The sequence below is a fragment of the Neomonachus schauinslandi genome, chromosome 5 (genome assembly GCF_002201575.2).
Source record: "Neomonachus schauinslandi chromosome 5, ASM220157v2, whole genome shotgun sequence".
NCBI classification, from domain to species: Eukaryota; Metazoa; Chordata; class Mammalia; order Carnivora; family Phocidae; genus Neomonachus; species Neomonachus schauinslandi.
The window spans coordinates 114,696,753-114,714,360 of NC_058407.1; the positions used below are offsets into that span (position 1 = coordinate 114,696,753).

At 39.7% G+C, this 17,608-nt stretch overlaps 1 protein-coding gene across 1 annotated transcript in view; it reads left to right on the forward strand.

The window, feature by feature from the left end:
- The window catches only part of PRTFDC1 (phosphoribosyl transferase domain containing 1), a 91,245-nt gene extending 75,592 nt beyond the window's left edge, over window positions 1–15,653 (forward strand). Inside the window, exons 5-9 of the mRNA XM_044914985.1 lie at window positions 8,934–8,951; window positions 10,313–10,395; window positions 10,874–10,920; window positions 13,812–13,888; window positions 14,871–15,653. Coding sequence (XP_044770920.1) covers window positions 8,934–8,951; window positions 10,313–10,395; window positions 10,874–10,920; window positions 13,812–13,888; window positions 14,871–14,918 — 273 coding nt within the window. The 3' untranslated portion in view covers window positions 14,919–15,653. The remainder of the gene's footprint in view (window positions 1–8,933; window positions 8,952–10,312; window positions 10,396–10,873; window positions 10,921–13,811; window positions 13,889–14,870) is intronic.
- The last annotated feature ends 1,955 nt before the right edge of the window (window positions 15,654–17,608 follow it).

Consider the following 17,608-nt stretch of genomic DNA (forward strand, 5'->3'; position numbering starts at 1 on the left):
AATTACTACAAAGACACCCTCCCGCCACGAGAAAATAGAGATCGTGGAAGTTCAGGTGGGAGAGGTAGAAAATCAGCCGGCAGTAAGTACAAGCAGGAGTCAGCTTCAATTTTTTGCTTACATGACAAATGATTCTTCCAGGTGCTATTCCATAGTATCTTTACACTAACATTTATGTTTGTGCGTCGATGGATTTCTATATATGCTTAAATGTGTGCTGAGTAGAACCCCTTGAGCTTAGAACGCAGGGGGTAAATATTTCTAAGATGAATCAATATTGATTAGCCAGGTTCTCAACTGTCACAACAGCTTAGGTTTAGAGATTATGCATCTTTATGCAGTTCAGGGTACCTGGGCTCCCATCAGAGAGGAGTGCTTAATGAACCAGGGTAGACCACGCTCAGTGCTCTCAAATGTGTCTTAAATCTGCCCACTTCTCTCCATCTTCATGGTAATCACCTGAATCTAGACTTTTACAGTAGCGAAATGTGGTCTATGGCAGGGGTTAGTGAACTTTTTAGGGAAGGGCTGGGCAGTAAATATCTTTAGATTTTGAGGGCTATAGAGTCTCTGTTGCAACTACTTAATTCTGCTATCATAGCATGAAACCAGCAAACAGCCAAAGATAAAAGGGAAACAAGTGGACATGGCTGTGTTTCAATAAAACTTTATTTATAAAAATGGCCGATGGGCCATAGTTTGATGAGCTTTGATCTAGGAACCAGCAAGGTCAGCACCATCTGCAAACTAATCAGAAATGCAGTATCTCAGATCCCACTGCAGATCTTCTGAATTAAGTCTTCCTTTTTTTTTTTTTTAAGATTTTATTTATTTATTTGAGAGAGAGAGAATGAGAGACAGAGAGCATGAGAGGGAGGAGGGTCAGAGGGAGAAGCAGGCTCCCTGCCGAGCAGGGAGCCCAATGCGGGACTTCATCCCGGGACTCCAGGATCATGACCTGAGCCGAAGGCAGTCGCTTAACCAACTGAGCCACCCAGGCGCCCCTTAAGTCTTCCTTTTAACAAGATCTCTAGATGGTTCCTATGCACACGAAAGTTTGAGAAGCACTGGTCTTCTAGGGCCAGACCACTACTAGTTCCCTTCTCTGGGATGCTATTGTAACCTAACTAGTCTCCTTGAACTTCTGCCTTCATTTAACTCTTGCTACCCTCCAAACCATTCTCCAAAAAACAACACCCAAAGGGATCTTCTTAAAATACAAATTGGATTGCCTCATTTGCCTACTGAAAACCTTTCAGCGGCCCCTCAATTAGGGTTGTCAGACTTAGCAAAAAAAAAAAAAATGGAGAACAGGATGCCAAGTTGAATTTGAATTTCAAATAAACAATGAATGCATTTTTAGTATAAGCATGTCACATGCAGTAATTGGAACATACTTAAGCTCAAAAATCATTTGTTATTCATCTGAAATTCAAATGTAACTGGGTGTTCCGTATTTTATCTGGGAACCCTACTTCCAGTGTTCTGAGATTATAATCCAACCTCCTTCTCACAGCTTGTAAAACTTACGTGATCTGGCCCTGCTTCCCTCCCACCATCATCATACACCACTCACCCCTCCTCACGGTGCTATCACCACACTGGTTAAGCTCCGAACAAGCTGTGGAATCCATTTTCCTCCTATCCTTAGGTCTCAGCCTCCTGTGTTAGGGAGGTCTTCCCTGACTCTCTGTCTAAAATGGGCATACATTCTTCTCCTGCATGCTCCCCACCTTCCCCATTCATCTCTGTATCAGTACCCTGTTTCAAGTCAAGCCCTTTCCACAGTTTGCAGTGTTTACTTTGAGGCTAATTTTTTTATTTGTCTATTTCCCCCACCAGAATGTCAGTGTATGGTGGGCAGGGACCCTGCCTATCTTATTCACCATTCCATTTCCTGCATCATGCACGGTGCCTAGCTGACAGGTTGGAAAAAATATTTGGTGACGGAGTGAATGCAGGTTCTTCTTTCTCTTAGAAAGAAATCAGAAAGGTGTTTTCAATGAAGTGTGGGAAAGGGTGGACATGGCAGAGGGAAAGGTACATAGAAGTCCATCTAGCCAGACCAAAGGACACATCAGCCAGCAGGTTGGGTTCAAAGTGAATGAGAAAGGTGTCGAGTGAGGGCACATTGACTTTGAGAAGCAGAAGGGCTTTGGTGTCACAAGAGAGTCAAAGCAGGGACTGGGTTGGTGAATGCCGCACACCTGAAGGTGGACGAGTGAAAACAATGTCACTTAACTTTTGGAATTTCCTTTTCCTTAAACAGATGAAGGCATTCATATGGCTTGATCTGTTCACCCATCCTTCAGCCTTTCAGAGAAAGGCTTTGCATTAAGAGTTTGAGAGAACTTTAAAAATAAGTTTCAGAGGCCCTCCAGAATCTTTCCATCATGCAGAATGTACACCAGCTAGGGAAAAAACAAACAAACAAACAAACAAAATTTGAAAAGGCACCCAACAATTAGTGGGAACTATTTTTAACGATCCCAAGAAAAGTCCCTTGCCCTTAAAGAAATGATTCCTTGGGACTGTGACTGTCTTCACAAGAGGAGGCTGAGGTTTTACTTGGGACCAGAAAACCTGGGAATAACCCAGAAAAGGGAGGAAGAGCATCATGGAATGAGGGATGAAGGAGGGAAATAGGAGAGCCAGAGAACAAGAGCAGACCCATGTGACTGAAAGAAATCAGCTCAAAATAGAGAAACAATACTTTAAAACACGGAAAATGTAAATTGGGTTTGGTTTGTAGAATATATTGAATGTCTCAATAAAGAGTTTAACTTGCTCAGAAAAGCAAAGAGGAGTTGCAAAAGTTTTTGAGCAGAAGTGACATCAAGAAGCTGTGTTTTGGGAAAATGAACTTGATAGGAGGGTCGAGGATGGGAAGGAGACTCCAGGCAGAGAAACCAGTCAGGAAGCCATATAGGTGGAGCATGCACGGGCACCGGAACCACAGGAGCTAAGTAGGAGTGTTGCAGAAGGCACCGTGCTGGCTGAAGGAGGAGCAGCGGAGCTAAATGATGAAATGAAGGAAGGAGGTTTTTTTTAATTTTTAAAAATTTTTAAAAATTTTTTAAGGTTTATTTCTTTATTTGAGAGAGAGAATGTGTGAGCGGGGTGAGGGTGGGGGAGAAAAGGGGCAGAGGGAGAGAATCTCAAGCAGACTCCTGGCTGAGCACATCCAATGTGGAGCCCAATGGGGGGTTCGATCTCACGACCCTGAGATCATGACCTGAGCTGAAATCAAGAATCGGATGCTTAACCGACTGAGCCACACAGGCCCCCAAAAAGACTTTTTTAAATCAAATTTGTTTATAAAAGAACTTTTAAAAACATGGGGACAGCTCACCTATATAATTGTCCTCACATTATAAGCCCCATAATTGTAGTACATAACTTCTTAAACTCTCTAAAGATGTGTGGGTTAAAATATCCAGAAAAGAGACTATAGCCCCCATGGATCTGTCTCTTTCATGGCTTCTTTTTTTTACCTTTCTTTCCTTCTTTTCTTCTTTCTTTCTCTCTTTCTTGCCTGCCTTCTTTCTTTTTTTCTTTCTTTCCTGCCTTCTTTCTTTCTTTTTTTTTAAAGCAAAGAAAAGGAAGCTCATAAGGGAAGCTGGCTGAGTCATGGTTCTAAATAGGTCATGGCTGTTGAATAAAGGGAACCCTCAATGATTAAGTTAAATGGCCTCGTCGGCTCACAATATTTAAAAGCATTTTCCTCGGTGTGTTCAAGCTGTCTGCACAACGTGATCTCTGGCCGATTTTTTTTTCAAAGTTGATTTAATCCTGGCACTTCATAAAATGTGTGTATCCATTAAAGCAAGAAGATTTTATTCATGTTCAAGGGAAATCTCTGAAAGGGGTGGAATAAAACCAAATGCATGGAAACAGACCCAAATCTGGCAACGGGAAAACACAGATGTGCAGGTTAAATGCAAGATTTCAGGAGACATGCCACCTTCCCCCACCAAATAAGTTTCTAATCAAATGCCAGAATGAAGCGTCAGAACCTGCCAAATTTCCTCCTTGGCTGCCTTAACTATTTAAATCATTCCTTTTTATTGCATCTGACTAGGCTGAGAACAATAATGGAAATGCCCACCGACTGATGATTCTGGCAATTTTGTGAATTATCACATAAAGTGAAATGCTGAACTACATTCCTTTCTCTGTGGGGTTCATATTCACACTCCTACCCATGCTCAGCACCCACAATGAGCCCATCATCATTACTGCCAACCCTCTGCTTGGCGTGACCATAGCCGCAAAACTATACTGCTGCCGATTAGACTGTGGCATGCTACTCATTCTGCATTTTAAAAGACTGAAAAGGGGAATAACCTATTTAAGAAAATCATTCAGATTTGTATAACTCCTTCCTTCTTTCTTTTCTTCTTTTTCTTCTTTCCTTTCTTTTTCTTCAAGAAACTTGATGTGATTAGCTTCCATCAGGATTGTACCATAGCAACGAAAAGACACACTCCAGAGACTCCCCATAGAATTTTTGCCTGTGGCCCCCAGGTTGCAAATTTTACTTACTCTCCGGTAGGAAATGAGCTAGGTGTGATGAGATGACTAAAACAGTAACTGGCACACATCTCAGATTCAGTGATGGGAGTTATCAGATTGGAAGCGTTTAGGAGGCACAGTGTGTCCTGAAAAAATTTCTAAGGTTGCCCACTCAAAAAAAAAAAAAAAAAAAAGGAGGGGAATGTATTTTGGAAGATTTCTTGGTGCAAAATTAAAAGCAGTAGACATTAACTATAGCTCAGTTAATGGGGAATTGTACATCGTTGAGGAAAACAAAATGGAGGGGATGTGTCAAAAGTATAATGAGGGGCGCCTGGGTGGCTCAGATGGTTAAGCGTCTGCCTTCGGCTCAGGTCATGATCCCAGGGTTCTGGGATCGAGCCCCACATCGGGCTCCTGACTCAGCGGGGAGTCTGCTTCTTCCTCTCCCTCTGCCTCTCCCACTGCTCATGCTCTCTCTCTCTCTGTATCTCTGCGTCTCAAATGAATAAATAAAATCTTTAAAAAAAAAAAGTATAACGAACTAGAGAAAGAAATGAGGTCAAAATTGTTGATTTGTTCCAAAGGCATTTCTTGAGCACTTACTACATACCGGTCTCCATGTTATATGCTGATCGTATAAAGATGAATTTGTCTTTGTCCCTTAGCTTGTGAAGCTAATCCTGGTATATTAAAATGTAAAGAGATTAGTTCTCTTAGACAGTAGTGAAAATGCTTCCAAAGTTGGGGTAGTCACTTTCTCTGTACTCTTGGGGTATTTCTTTTGTATGGCAATTCCCAAAGGTACTAAAGGCATTGCTTTTTTGGAGGTAAGCTGCTAACAATCTGGACAGTAAACCCACATATTATTTAGGAAAAAATTTGAAAATAGTGTGATGTTCTGTAAAGGAAAAGAAAGACCTGTATTGACTTCTCTAACTCACTGAAGAACTCTAGATTTCTGCATAGCTCCCTTTCAGTAGCAGATGGGTTTTTTATATCAGTATTCTCTTGCCCATCATTTATGAACCCACTAAATAATTTTACTTTTTAAATACTGTACACAACTCAGAAAGTTCTTTGTGCTTTTACAGATGTTATCAACCCACTTAACCTCCTTAATCCTCCAAAATCCTTTAAGAAATATAGTTAAACCATAATTAACCAATGTTTTCTTCATAACAATCCTTCCAAGAAAGAAAGATAGAAAGAGTAAGAGAGAGAAAGATAAAGAAAGAGAGAAAAAGAGAAAGAAAGAAGCATAAAGAAAAGGAGGGTTATTGCAGTCTAAGACACTGAAAGATGACAGGGAAAACAATTAGGAATTTCAAGGAAATAAACAAACTAAAAGGGAACATAATTATAGTATACTACTTGACTCTGTAGTGGGAAAAAAAACATGACCAGTACAAGAAGATACAGTCATAACAAAGTATCTACCCTGGGGGGTGGAAAAAGAAGTGAGATAGTGTAAAACAACAAAATTCTTATCATTATATAATATAGTAAATAGATGATGTCTAAAATTATTAAATTGAGAAATATAAGCACAGTAAAAGGGACTATTTTAAATTAAAAGGGAATTAAAGATTCAACGCATGGGCTTCGATTAGACAGACCAGCTACAAAGGCCATTTTAAAGACAACTAGGGCAATCTAAATATGTCCTAGGTTTTATACATGATATTAAGAAATTATTGCCAGATAAAGAAGTTGTGATACACACACACACACACACACACACACTGGAATATTATTCAACCATGAGAACCTAGGAAATCCTGCCATTTGCAACAACATGGATGCACCTTGAGAGCATTATACTAAGTGAAGTAAGTCAGACAGAGAAAGACAAATACTGTATGATCTTACTTGCATGTGGAATATAAAACAAAACAAAACAACACAAAAACCGGACTCATAGAAAAAGAGATCGCATTTGTGGTTACCTGAGGCAAGGGGTGGGGGACAGGGAAATCAGAAGAAGGTGATCAGAAGGTTCAAACTTTCAGTTACAAGATAAATAAGTACTAGGGATGAAATGTACAATACAATGACTATAGCTAACACTGTTGTGTGATATATATGAAGGTTGTTAAGAGAGCAAATCCTAAGAGTTCTCAGTATAAGGAAAAAATGGTCTTTTTTTGCTTTCTTCTTTTATTGTATCTATACAAGATGATGGATGTTAACTAAATTTATTGAGGTAATCATTTTATAATATATATAAATCAAACCATTATGCAGTACACCTTAAACTTATACAGTGTATGTCAATTATACCTCAATAAAACTAGAAAAAATGAAAAACATAAAATAAAATGGATTATTGTCATTTTTGTTAGTTGTGATAATATTTTGGCTATGCATAATATAGAATGCCATGATAACTTTAATATAAAGTACATAAGCATTTTTAAATACTTTACAGTTAGACACACAGCTACATTTAGAAAACCTTTAGACTTTTCTATTTGATTTTGAATCTGTATATGCATTCCTTGATTTTAAAATGTGTTGAAGTAATTTTGATAATATATCTCTGGATTAGTACACATTCAAGTCCTGCTTCTCAACCACCACTGTATTGTATAGTTAAAATTAATCTTTTCAAAGATGACTCTTGTTTTGCAAGATTCTAAGCTTTTAAAAAACAAATTTAATTATATTCAGTGCACTTTATTTAATTAGGCAAGAATGCAGACTAACAGAGTTTTAAAGAGTTTTTCATTATAAGATTGAAACAAAAAAAGATTATGAGCTAGGGAATTAAATTAACCAAGTATTCTGGTTGGTTAACAGGCATGGTTGGTAAGCTTCAGTCAGACTAAAAATGCACATCTAACTAACTGTTGTGGGATAATGGTTAAGAACATAGCAAATGTGTTCAGAATACCAAGGGGACCCCTCTGTCTCTGTGACTCTTAGGGTAGGGGATACTGTGGGCATGACCTACTTTAAAAATGGACAAGATAAGCTTACATTTCAATGATAAAACTAATATTTTTAAAATGTATTTAACGGGGAAGGGGGGCGCCTAGGTGGCTCAATTGGTGAAGCATCTGACTTAGCTCAGGTCATGATCTCAGGGTCCTGGGATCAAGCCCCACATTGGGTTCTGTGCTTAGCCGAGGGTCTGCTTGGCCCTCTCCCTCTGCCCCTCCCCTCTCTCGCACACTCTCTCTCTCAAAGAAAAAATAAATAAAATCTTAAAAAAATAAAATAAAATGTATTTAATGACTAAATGACTATTTAATGACTATACCAGAGAGAAAAATACTTCCAGAAAGATATTTCCGCCTAAGAAGCATGTGACACATAAAGTAAATATGGTTTTGGTTGGTTGGCTAACACTTTCATTACTTAAATCTCTTTTGCATCAGACATAAGTGAGCTTTCTAAGGTATAAGGTTGGATAGAATTTTTAAAAGTATCATATGAATCATAGGGAGAAATGAAAGGTCATCTAAAGAAAGACAACATTACATTAAAGCCACACCCTTCAGTTCATTTCAATGTCATATTAACACAGTCGTATTTTAATGTGGTGGGACAATGTTGACATGTAACTACTAATCCATTTAATTGGTTGGTTTTAATTCATTAATCAGTGTCATCAGTTACTAATCCTCCACTCAGTAAATAATTGCTGAGCATCTATATGCAGGTATATATATGCTAGGGACTCAGAATACAATAGTAAGCAAGACAAACGTGATCCCCATCCTCATGGAGTTTACATTCTAGTAGGAAGACAGCTATCAAACAGGAATTGAAATGAAACAGAATCAGTGTTTTTAGGGGAGAAGGAGAGGTAGGCCTCGAGAGCACATAGCAAGGAACACAACCATCTTCTAAAAATATCAACCAGGTGCTTCGCAGAGCTCTCTCTAGCCCACCCCTTCCTCAGGGTTGAAAATCCGAGAGTAAATGCAGAATCCCCAATGACTGGTGGCTACGCAGGAATACAGGACTGTCACAGTTGAATACATGATCCTTCTGCAGAGTGCTGTCTCTGTTAACAACATAGTTTATATGGCTCATTTTCCTGGTAAACTCTTAGTAAACTTTGTGTGCCAAAGAAAGCTGGATGGGGTGTTTGCCAGAATCAGGGATGTGGGTTGACCTTGTGGATAGCTCTTCAGACAGGTCTAGGATCTGACATGACCCTGCCGCTAACCTGAATGTAGATACCAATATTGTAGCACCCAGTAATTTCAGAGAGACTGTTAGCATGAATCTGGAATACCTATATTACTTCCAAGCATTTGAGTTAGATGGATGGGGGAGGACCAGCTAAGCAAATTGTGAAATTTCTAACTGTAAGCAAAAACGTGGGTCTATCTTGTGAATCAGATTTGCATCGTATTCTAAATAACTGCTGTGTTTTGTTGTTTTGTTTTGTTTTTTAATTTCAGAATGTCCTCATTGTTGAGGTAAGCTGACTTTTCTGTATCCATATTTGGAAGTTGAAAGAATCAACTTTTGAGTTTTGAAATAGCACTTATTATCAAATTGGTCAAGGATTTATTGAATTTCCACTGTGCGCGTGGCTCTCAAAATTTACTAAGAGCTAACTAGAATCAGTGGCCTGAAACAATTTAGAATAAAAGCTTTGCAATAATAGTTTCGTGGTACTTTATCCGTTTTTATGTCTAATTTCACCCATGTCTAAATGGGTTCTTATACCTATTTGCGAATCAGGCATTTTTTACAAAAGAGAAAACTAGCCCCACAGAACCAAATGTATATAATAGTAAAAGCAAGGTTTGAACTCTTTTCACCCTTGATTCAGTGTTCTTCCTAATGACCCCTAAGGACTTCAAACAATTCTACCTTCAGCAACGAGATCATAAATACAATCAATTTTCAAATGGCAATCCAAGAGAAGGTTATAATTTAATTTAATTTTTCTGCTAAAAAAAAATGAGAGCAAACAGGCCCTGTGGTAGCAGTGGACTTAATACAGCACATGGCCACTTTTCCTTCGAGAGCACGCCTGCCTTATCAGCTGGCAAGAATTCAAGGGAGCTGTTTCAAGTTTTTGTTGCACAAATGCCCGTGTGTGCCATGTGTATCTGCAGTCCTCCCGGCTCAGACATAACCCAGGAAGTAGACCCTCTAGCCAAACGAATTGCCCAACCCTGGCTAAATTCAGACCTGTTGTTTTGATAATCAGCTCCTGACAGCTGATTTCTGTCCCAAGGACAATACATTTCTGCTGCCCATGCTCCTCTAATTGTATAGCAGCTCATCAGCAGAGACGAGCCGAGGCTCACTGCAGCCTTGCACCCGCAGAATTCACAGGCTGTCACCAGCTGCCGTCCAGACACATCTCACTTCCCAGCCGTAGAATCCCCTATTGAGTGGGGAGGGCAAGGGGGAGGTGTTTATCCATTCAGTGTATTCAGATGTACATCCCATGTCCATGAAAATTCATGCGTTCCGTATTGTGTTGCATAACCTCAGGGCCAAATTTGGTCCTTGAATGTGCATGCATGAGTCCCAATGTACTCAGTGAGCAGCCCCACATGCTCTCCAAAGGCCGAACTTAGCTTTCAACACAGCTCAAGGATTCCAAGAGGAAATATTCACCAATATATTCCCCTAAACCCAGCTTCCGAGAGAAGCACCTGTCTAAAAAATGTAACAAACCCTGCTTCCTATTTTGACTCCATCTGATGGCAATTCTAATTATGATGCATTATTAATAAGACATACAATCATCTGTCTGGATGCAAAGTCTATTATGCTGCCCAAATGCGCTCAGCTGAATGTGTCTGTCCTCTTTGCAAAGGATGTTGTTGGAACCGGGAAGACCATGCGAGCGCTGCTCAGTAGCATAGAGAAATACAAGCCCAACATGATTAAGGTGGCCAGGTGAGTAGGACATTCCCACATCATTGTTGTTGCTTCTGTGTGTCCAAATAAGCCCGAGAGGGATGCTAACACAGGATGTTGTCCCCAAAGAGAGCAGTCTATTCCAAACCAGTGACCCTGTGCCCCGGAGTGTTATGGCTTGACCACACTGAACAAATAGCCCATTTGACTGCTAGCCTGAGACAGAGGAAGGGGAAGAGGACATGCTTTGCCAGGTGTCTGAGCTTCTCGTTACTGTGCCTCCATTAGTAGCTTCCAGCTGGCAGAGCCTGGTGCCAGTGCCCCTCTCCCTTCCTTTTATCTAGAATCACTGATGTGGTGCCTCGGTAGCAGGAGCGTGAATTAGGGGCCCAGGATGGTGCCCCACATGCCGGGGCGGCGCGGGGGGAATACATATTTTAATGATGTTCGGTTCTATTTGCAATTCACAGAAGTTTTATCTGGATCACTAAACACTTTTTTTTTTTTTTAATGGTAGTTTGTTGGTGAAGAGAACACCTAGAAGTGACGGCTTTAGACCCGACTGTAAGTGGTTTTGGTTGGTTGGTTGGTTGGGTGGGTGGGTGGTTGGTGGTGTCATTTCACGTTGAAGAATCTCTGGTTTCCTATTTGCCGGCCTTCTGTGTGAAGCAGAAGCTGTAAAGGTTTCCTAGTCCCACAGAGGTCTCCCCAGCCTTGCCAACAGAACCCTTTTCAACAAGGATAGAACCCTTTACAACGAGGGTTTTTCATTTCCCAGTTTGCGTTGTTCATGGAAACTCTGTCATGTGCATTGGATATTTTTGTGTTTAGGTTTTCCATAGCACCTTAAAGCCAAAGAACTCAGCTAATGGTTTTCAGGGGGTGGAGGGAGACTTGACCCCACCAGACTGGCTGACACGCAAGTTCCCTGCCTTGGCCGCTGCCCCTGTCAGTCAGACCCGGGAAGGCACTGTAAAGGCTTAGAGGGATTCTCATACTGTCTCCAGGAACCATCACCAGACAACGCTCGATACCGACCAAAGAAAAGTTCAGTAACACAGAGAATTGGCCGAGCAGGTATCTTCAGATACCATCTTTGTGCTTGACTTCCTATGTTCTGGAGGATTTGGCTCATCCAGGGCACTTTGCTACTCTCCTCCCCATAATATGAATAGTTCCAATGCCAGGAAGAATAAACAAGCAGCTTGATTATTCGTTATTCTAACACTAGAGGCGACTTTTTTTCACTCACATAGGCAGACTTCAGCTTGCTTTTTATAACTTACATTTGCTCTAAAGCCTCTGGGATCATTTGGCTACAGTTCTCATCAGCAAGCTGAAAAAACATCAGAGCAAGGGAAGCACACTATGGACGGGTAATGTGCCAGTGACATTTCGCAAGTGACTCTTTATCCTAAAAACAAGTTTCATGTATTAAATCTAGACAACATCAGTGCTGGGCAGATAGACCCAACAGCATGTCCCCGTCCAGTTACTGGCATGGGGAATATAATCTGGGTGCAGTAAGGTTAGGCAAAGTTAGTGAACAGAAATCTTCTAAGGAAATCATGGAAGATCCCATAGAGATAAGATTTTAACTGAAGTTGAAAGATTCACTTCAGACATAGCCAACTAATTACAGATTATTTGTGTCACTTACAGCAACAACATGAATAAAATAATGGCAGGTAACACTAGTAAGAGGTTACGATGGGCCCTACACTCCTTTCTAAGAGCGACACAGAGATTAATACATTTCATCCTTACAACCTTCATCCAAGGTAGTTGCTCTTGTTATGCCCGTTTTACAGATGAGGAAATTGAACACAAGGTTCAATGGTTTTCAAAGGTCACGTTGCTGTAAGTGTAGAGTCAGTATTGAACCCAGGCAGTCTGGTTCTGGTCACTGCCTTACTCTTGTACTACATCTGTAAGTAACATCAGCAGGTAAATGCACTCATTTTCCAGCTAGACGTAGGTCACTCTGATTCCTAACTGTCCCCCTGATCTACTGATCCAGTGTCCTTCTTTCACTCCCTAACAGCTCTAAAGGTTTGACCTTCTGAACTGGCTTTGCCCAGTCTCTGGCGCCATGCCTACTGTAGGCATTGCTCTGGTCACTGTGAAGTCATTACTGTGGTGACAACCCGGGTTCTCTGGGATTTACTAATATCCTTTTAGCTGGTTCAGAATCTCTGTTTCTTCTCCCTAGACTTCTGAGGCTTGATACTTTTGGTTCCTTTCTCATAACTGATTCTTTCCCATATGCTCCATGACATCTTTTATATGTTCTGACATCTTTTCTTCTGCTCTTGCTTCTCCTCTTTGATTATTTTTCTCAAAGCAAGGTACAGTGTGGAGGGACCAAAGGGCGTTTCTATCAGTGACATATAATGCAATCCTCTAGAAAGTAAGTCCCTCTCCTCCGGCACTTTCTGCAAGAAGGAAGCAGTTGCCTACTCCATGTGAAAGCATCTTTGGTCATAGGAATCAAAATGGTGGTGAGTAGTCACCAGAGGTATAACTTTCTCTCCATGCTATAAGTCCATTGGCTCTACCAAAGAACAGTTTCATAAAAGTAAGCGAGTACACCTCTCATCTGCAATGCTGGAATAAACAAACAGATTCAAAAAAAAGTGGAAAGAGCTTGAGAAACCACTGGACCATAGGCACATTTATTCTGTTTCAAGACTTCTGAAGAAGGAGTGCTACTGTCTGTTCCTTAAAGATTTTTTCCGTAAAAATCGTCTTCCTTTCAATAAACTTTTCCTTCATTTAACCTAAGTACCTCATACTGCATTTAAATCCTCTTACTCCCATTCCTCCCACAATAGAGATTGAGAGCTAATTAATGTCATCCGTCTACTGGATTCAAAGACTACTGTTAGAATAACCCTTAGCGTTCTGTTCCTCAAACTGAAAATCCCACTTCTCGTCATCTGGTCTCCCAGGTTTGGCTTCCCAGCCCTTTATCCAGCTGAGGACACTGAGTGCAGTGGGAGAATGGGTTCCTAGTGATAACAGCCTGTGCACCTAGTCATGTAGTACAGGATTAGAATACTTCTGTCTGAACTGCACTTTATGCTTCCCAAGTATTTCCTTTGGCATTATAACATTGGATACTGCTTGCTTTGGAACTGCGGGGCTACATGACTAACTCATGCATATCTCTTGCTCTCCCCCAGGCTGGCTGAGCCCTTTCTCAGCTCTGTATCGTAGGAGTACAGCCATTCTTCCTTGTATGTTTGCTTGTCTACCTTGTCTCCCTGCCTAATCACTGTGGTCCAGGTCCTATTGGGCTCATCCTATGCATTGCTTATCATTTTTCTCACTTGCTTCTGCTTAAATGAAAGGTCCTCACAGTTTAAGTGCCAACAATAGCATATGGTGGCTTTCTACTCATGTTATCTACATTTTATTCCTTTTTTTTTCTCTCTCTCTCTCTCTCTACTCAGATGTTGGATTTGAGATTCCAAACTTATTTGTGGTGGGTTATGCCTTAGATTACAATGAATACTTCAGAGATCTGAACGTAAGTCATGCATGCAAATCCCTAGCCTCCTTTCACAAGAACTTAACAGCTATATGAATTTAACAAATTATTGAAATAGTAGTCATGATGGCTGCCACTTACTGAATATCTTCTGTGTCAGGAATATTCTGGGCACTTTGCATTCATAATCCCAGTTACAGTTGCATGCAGTTCATAACTATTCCCTTTTTGGAGAAATGGTTTCAACATATATACATGGACTTCCAGTGTAGACCCCCCAGCTATGTGACCCTGACCAATGTTGAATGATTTAGAGGTAGACATCTTACCCGAAGTGGACCAATCATGTGTGTGTGTGTCTCTCTCTCTCCTAAGAATTAGAAACTTAAACCAAAAGTCACAGAAATCAAGAGTTTTTGGTCTTAAGCCACTGAATGGCAGGGCCCCAGAGAGAGTATCCACAAGCACCATGGGCTAAAGTCAGGAGCTACCCCATTCCAGCCTTCCAGTTGCTTCATTGTGTAGCCCTTCCTTGGATTCTGTGAGCCACCTCATTAGCCTTGGTAGGCTATATTAGCCTATATTAACCTGACTCCACTTCTGTGCCTTGCAATCAAAATATTCCCGACACATTTCCTGCTACCCAAAAAGGATCGATTAAGTCAATATTGTGTTTACCATGGCTACTTCTCCATTCTCCCTAGAGGTGATAATGTTACCAGGTGGAGACTTCTATCTCCACCATGGCTGACCATACCCTCCTTCAGCCTTTCTGGTTGTTCCAGACCTAGGGAGCCAGATTTGGAATAGGGCTCAAAACTAGAACAATGAAGAATCTTTTTCAAGCATTCAATTGGGTTCTTTAGATTTTATATACATGCACACACATAAATGTGCACACATATATTTGAATGAACAATAACTAATTATAAGATGACATTCTATTATTACTGCATTACATTTTCTGCACCCCTCCTATTTGGTTAAGAAACTGATTCATTTAAATCCTTTATTGTTTCAGCACATATGTGTGATCAATGAACATGGTAAAGAAAAGTATCGAGTCTAAAGGAGTAAATTCTCACCAACGAATCTCCAGATAACATCATACTTACGACTATAGTCGGAAAGCCAGCATGTAAAGTTTGTCTCCCCAGGCATCTTCACTCAGCAGGAGATAAAAGAAAAAAAAAATGTTTTAATGAGAGAGGTTTCTTTTCTGAGGTTATAACATAAAGAAGACCAAAGGTTCTTAAGGAAAATTAAGCAGTGTTTTTATTTGACTTGCTCCAAATTAAATACTCCACCTTGTGACTCATGCGTTCTATCTACCTTCACACTCCAGAACTTCACCTTCTTTTATTCCGATACAGTTATTATGCTTGATGACTATACCCCCACCTAGTTACTCAAATATTTTTCACTTAACTTTTTTTTTTTTTAATATCCCATTTTGGTAATATTTTGCAATCTGGAGAAACTGGAAGCCTTTTCAGTTAAGCTCTGAATGCAAATCCTGGGAACGCAACTAGATTCCCATACTCAAAAAGGAGGGAAAGGACAATTTAATATAAATTTCTGTTTGTGCATTTCTGGCAGGCCATTACTATTTGCTTTGACAAAGCCTTTTTGAACTGTAGCATATAATGAATCTTAATGATGTTATGAAATGAGCCTTTGCTCAGTGCTGTTGATCGGAGCTTCCGGTATGTGATAACGGTATGTCATGCATGCATGGATGTACTCAACTGTGTTTAATACTCTGAATTTTAATTAGAAAAAGTACAATGGCAGCAAGGCCCTCGTTTCTAAGCTGCACCGTTTTATTCGTGTGGGACATGAGCAAATGGCAGAATTCGTGGGGCGGGGGGTTCAATTCAAAACTAAGCAAGTATGAGTTTTTCCTCTTATTTACATCAAAGGACAAGACACTATTATATATTATCATCAACACGAACACAGAGGTTGAATTATTTTTTTGAGTGGTCTTAGAATCTGACAGCCGACAGCCCAAGGCACCACAGAAAACCAGCACACTTAAGAAAGTTGTTTTCTGAATAACATCTTTTCCATTTCCACTGTTTTATGAGATGTTTTCTAATTTATGGGGATTTTAATTGAAAATGAACTCGAGTGCCAATAGAACTGTTTTTTTCTCACTTCCTAAAAGGAAAAAATGCAAAATAAATAGCTAAGCAGCCTTTGTTTGGTTCTGAACCATCTGTGACATATTATTATAAGGTTCTAGCTTCCTTTAAACTAATAAAGAATAAAAAACCTTGTTACGTTTCATAACTGCTTACTGTTTTTCTTCTGCCTTCATATTTTTTATATACTTTCAGCCCTTAAAATGCGTGTGAGCCAGTAGCTTAAATATACTACTGCATATATCTTTCCTGGGGCTTTGTTTTTGTTAACCTGGAAAAAATCCAATATATGCGCTAGTATAAGCAAACGATTAAGCCAGACTTGATCTACTGCTTTTCTTTTTTTCTCTCCTTGTAAGACAAAGAATTTTAGTTGTAAAAGATTTTCCTGACTATCTTTGTTCCAGGCAGAGAAGAAAATAAACCACACCCAGAAAGTGAGAAACCAGCCAAGGGAATTCCTTATAGCTTTGTTCCATAGAAGAATCAGTATCCAAGTTAGAGATTGAAAATTCTAATTGGCCAGTTTCTTGAATCATCAAATTCGTGTTCTAAATACAATTTCCACTATGCCACCTTTATATGAGGGACCTAGAAAAACCCAGATACATTTGATTATAAGTATAAAATTATCCATAATCTTTACTAAAATACTTTCTTTAGAATGTTGAATTTTAACAAACATCAGCGTAATTTTTGAGGACTGTATGTTTATTTGAATTAGGAAGGAAGTTGATCTACTTCACAAGATTTTGAGGAGGACTTGTGCTAGCTAATGCTGAAAAAGAAAAATCCATTAAATACACAAGAAGTTTAATCATTCCTGCAATTTTTTTCCTATCACACAATATTTTGACAGTGATATCCAAGAATGTCATCTTGGGAAAAATAGTATTTCCTCTTCTCTTGCGAAACTCGAATCTATTTAATACCACTGAGTTTTTTCAATCCAGACCAAAAATGTGAAAACTCATAACCAGATGCATTTATTAATGTGGTGTTCCAAAGCTGATTGGTCGGGGAAGGGGGAGACAAGTGTGTGATATGTTTTATTTGGATTCAGTTACAATAATTAGTAATACTTTTACTACAGTAATACAGTAACATAATCAGTAATACTTTGGGATATTCCAAACAAATTAGAATCCTTCATTATAAATTGGTTCTTACTTACTAGATTGGAATGTATCCAGTGTTGAACCATGCACTCCCAATGTGAACTGCAAATAGTCAAATCTTGATGCACCTTGTTTAACCTTTGGATGTCTTTGGATATAACATGGTTTACCATGTTTCAGCCCTTCTGAGACTATTTAAAAAAAAAACCAAAACACACCTTTCAGAGCACAAGCAGGTACTTTTTTCAGCCTCCCATGAGATGAACTTGTGTTTTCCCAGTGGAGAGAGAATGTGACCTATCCCACTTCTAGAGAACTGGTGTCATGGAAATATTTCCTCACTTTTGTAATAGAGGTAGTATGTTCTAGGAAATCAAAACCCTAAATCACACTCCCCACCCAGATGTCTGGCTAATCTGGGCAAAAATAGCGTTTGGGAGTTGTCATTATTTGCTATCATAAAGTTCCTTTGGGATCCCTAGATGACACTTGAA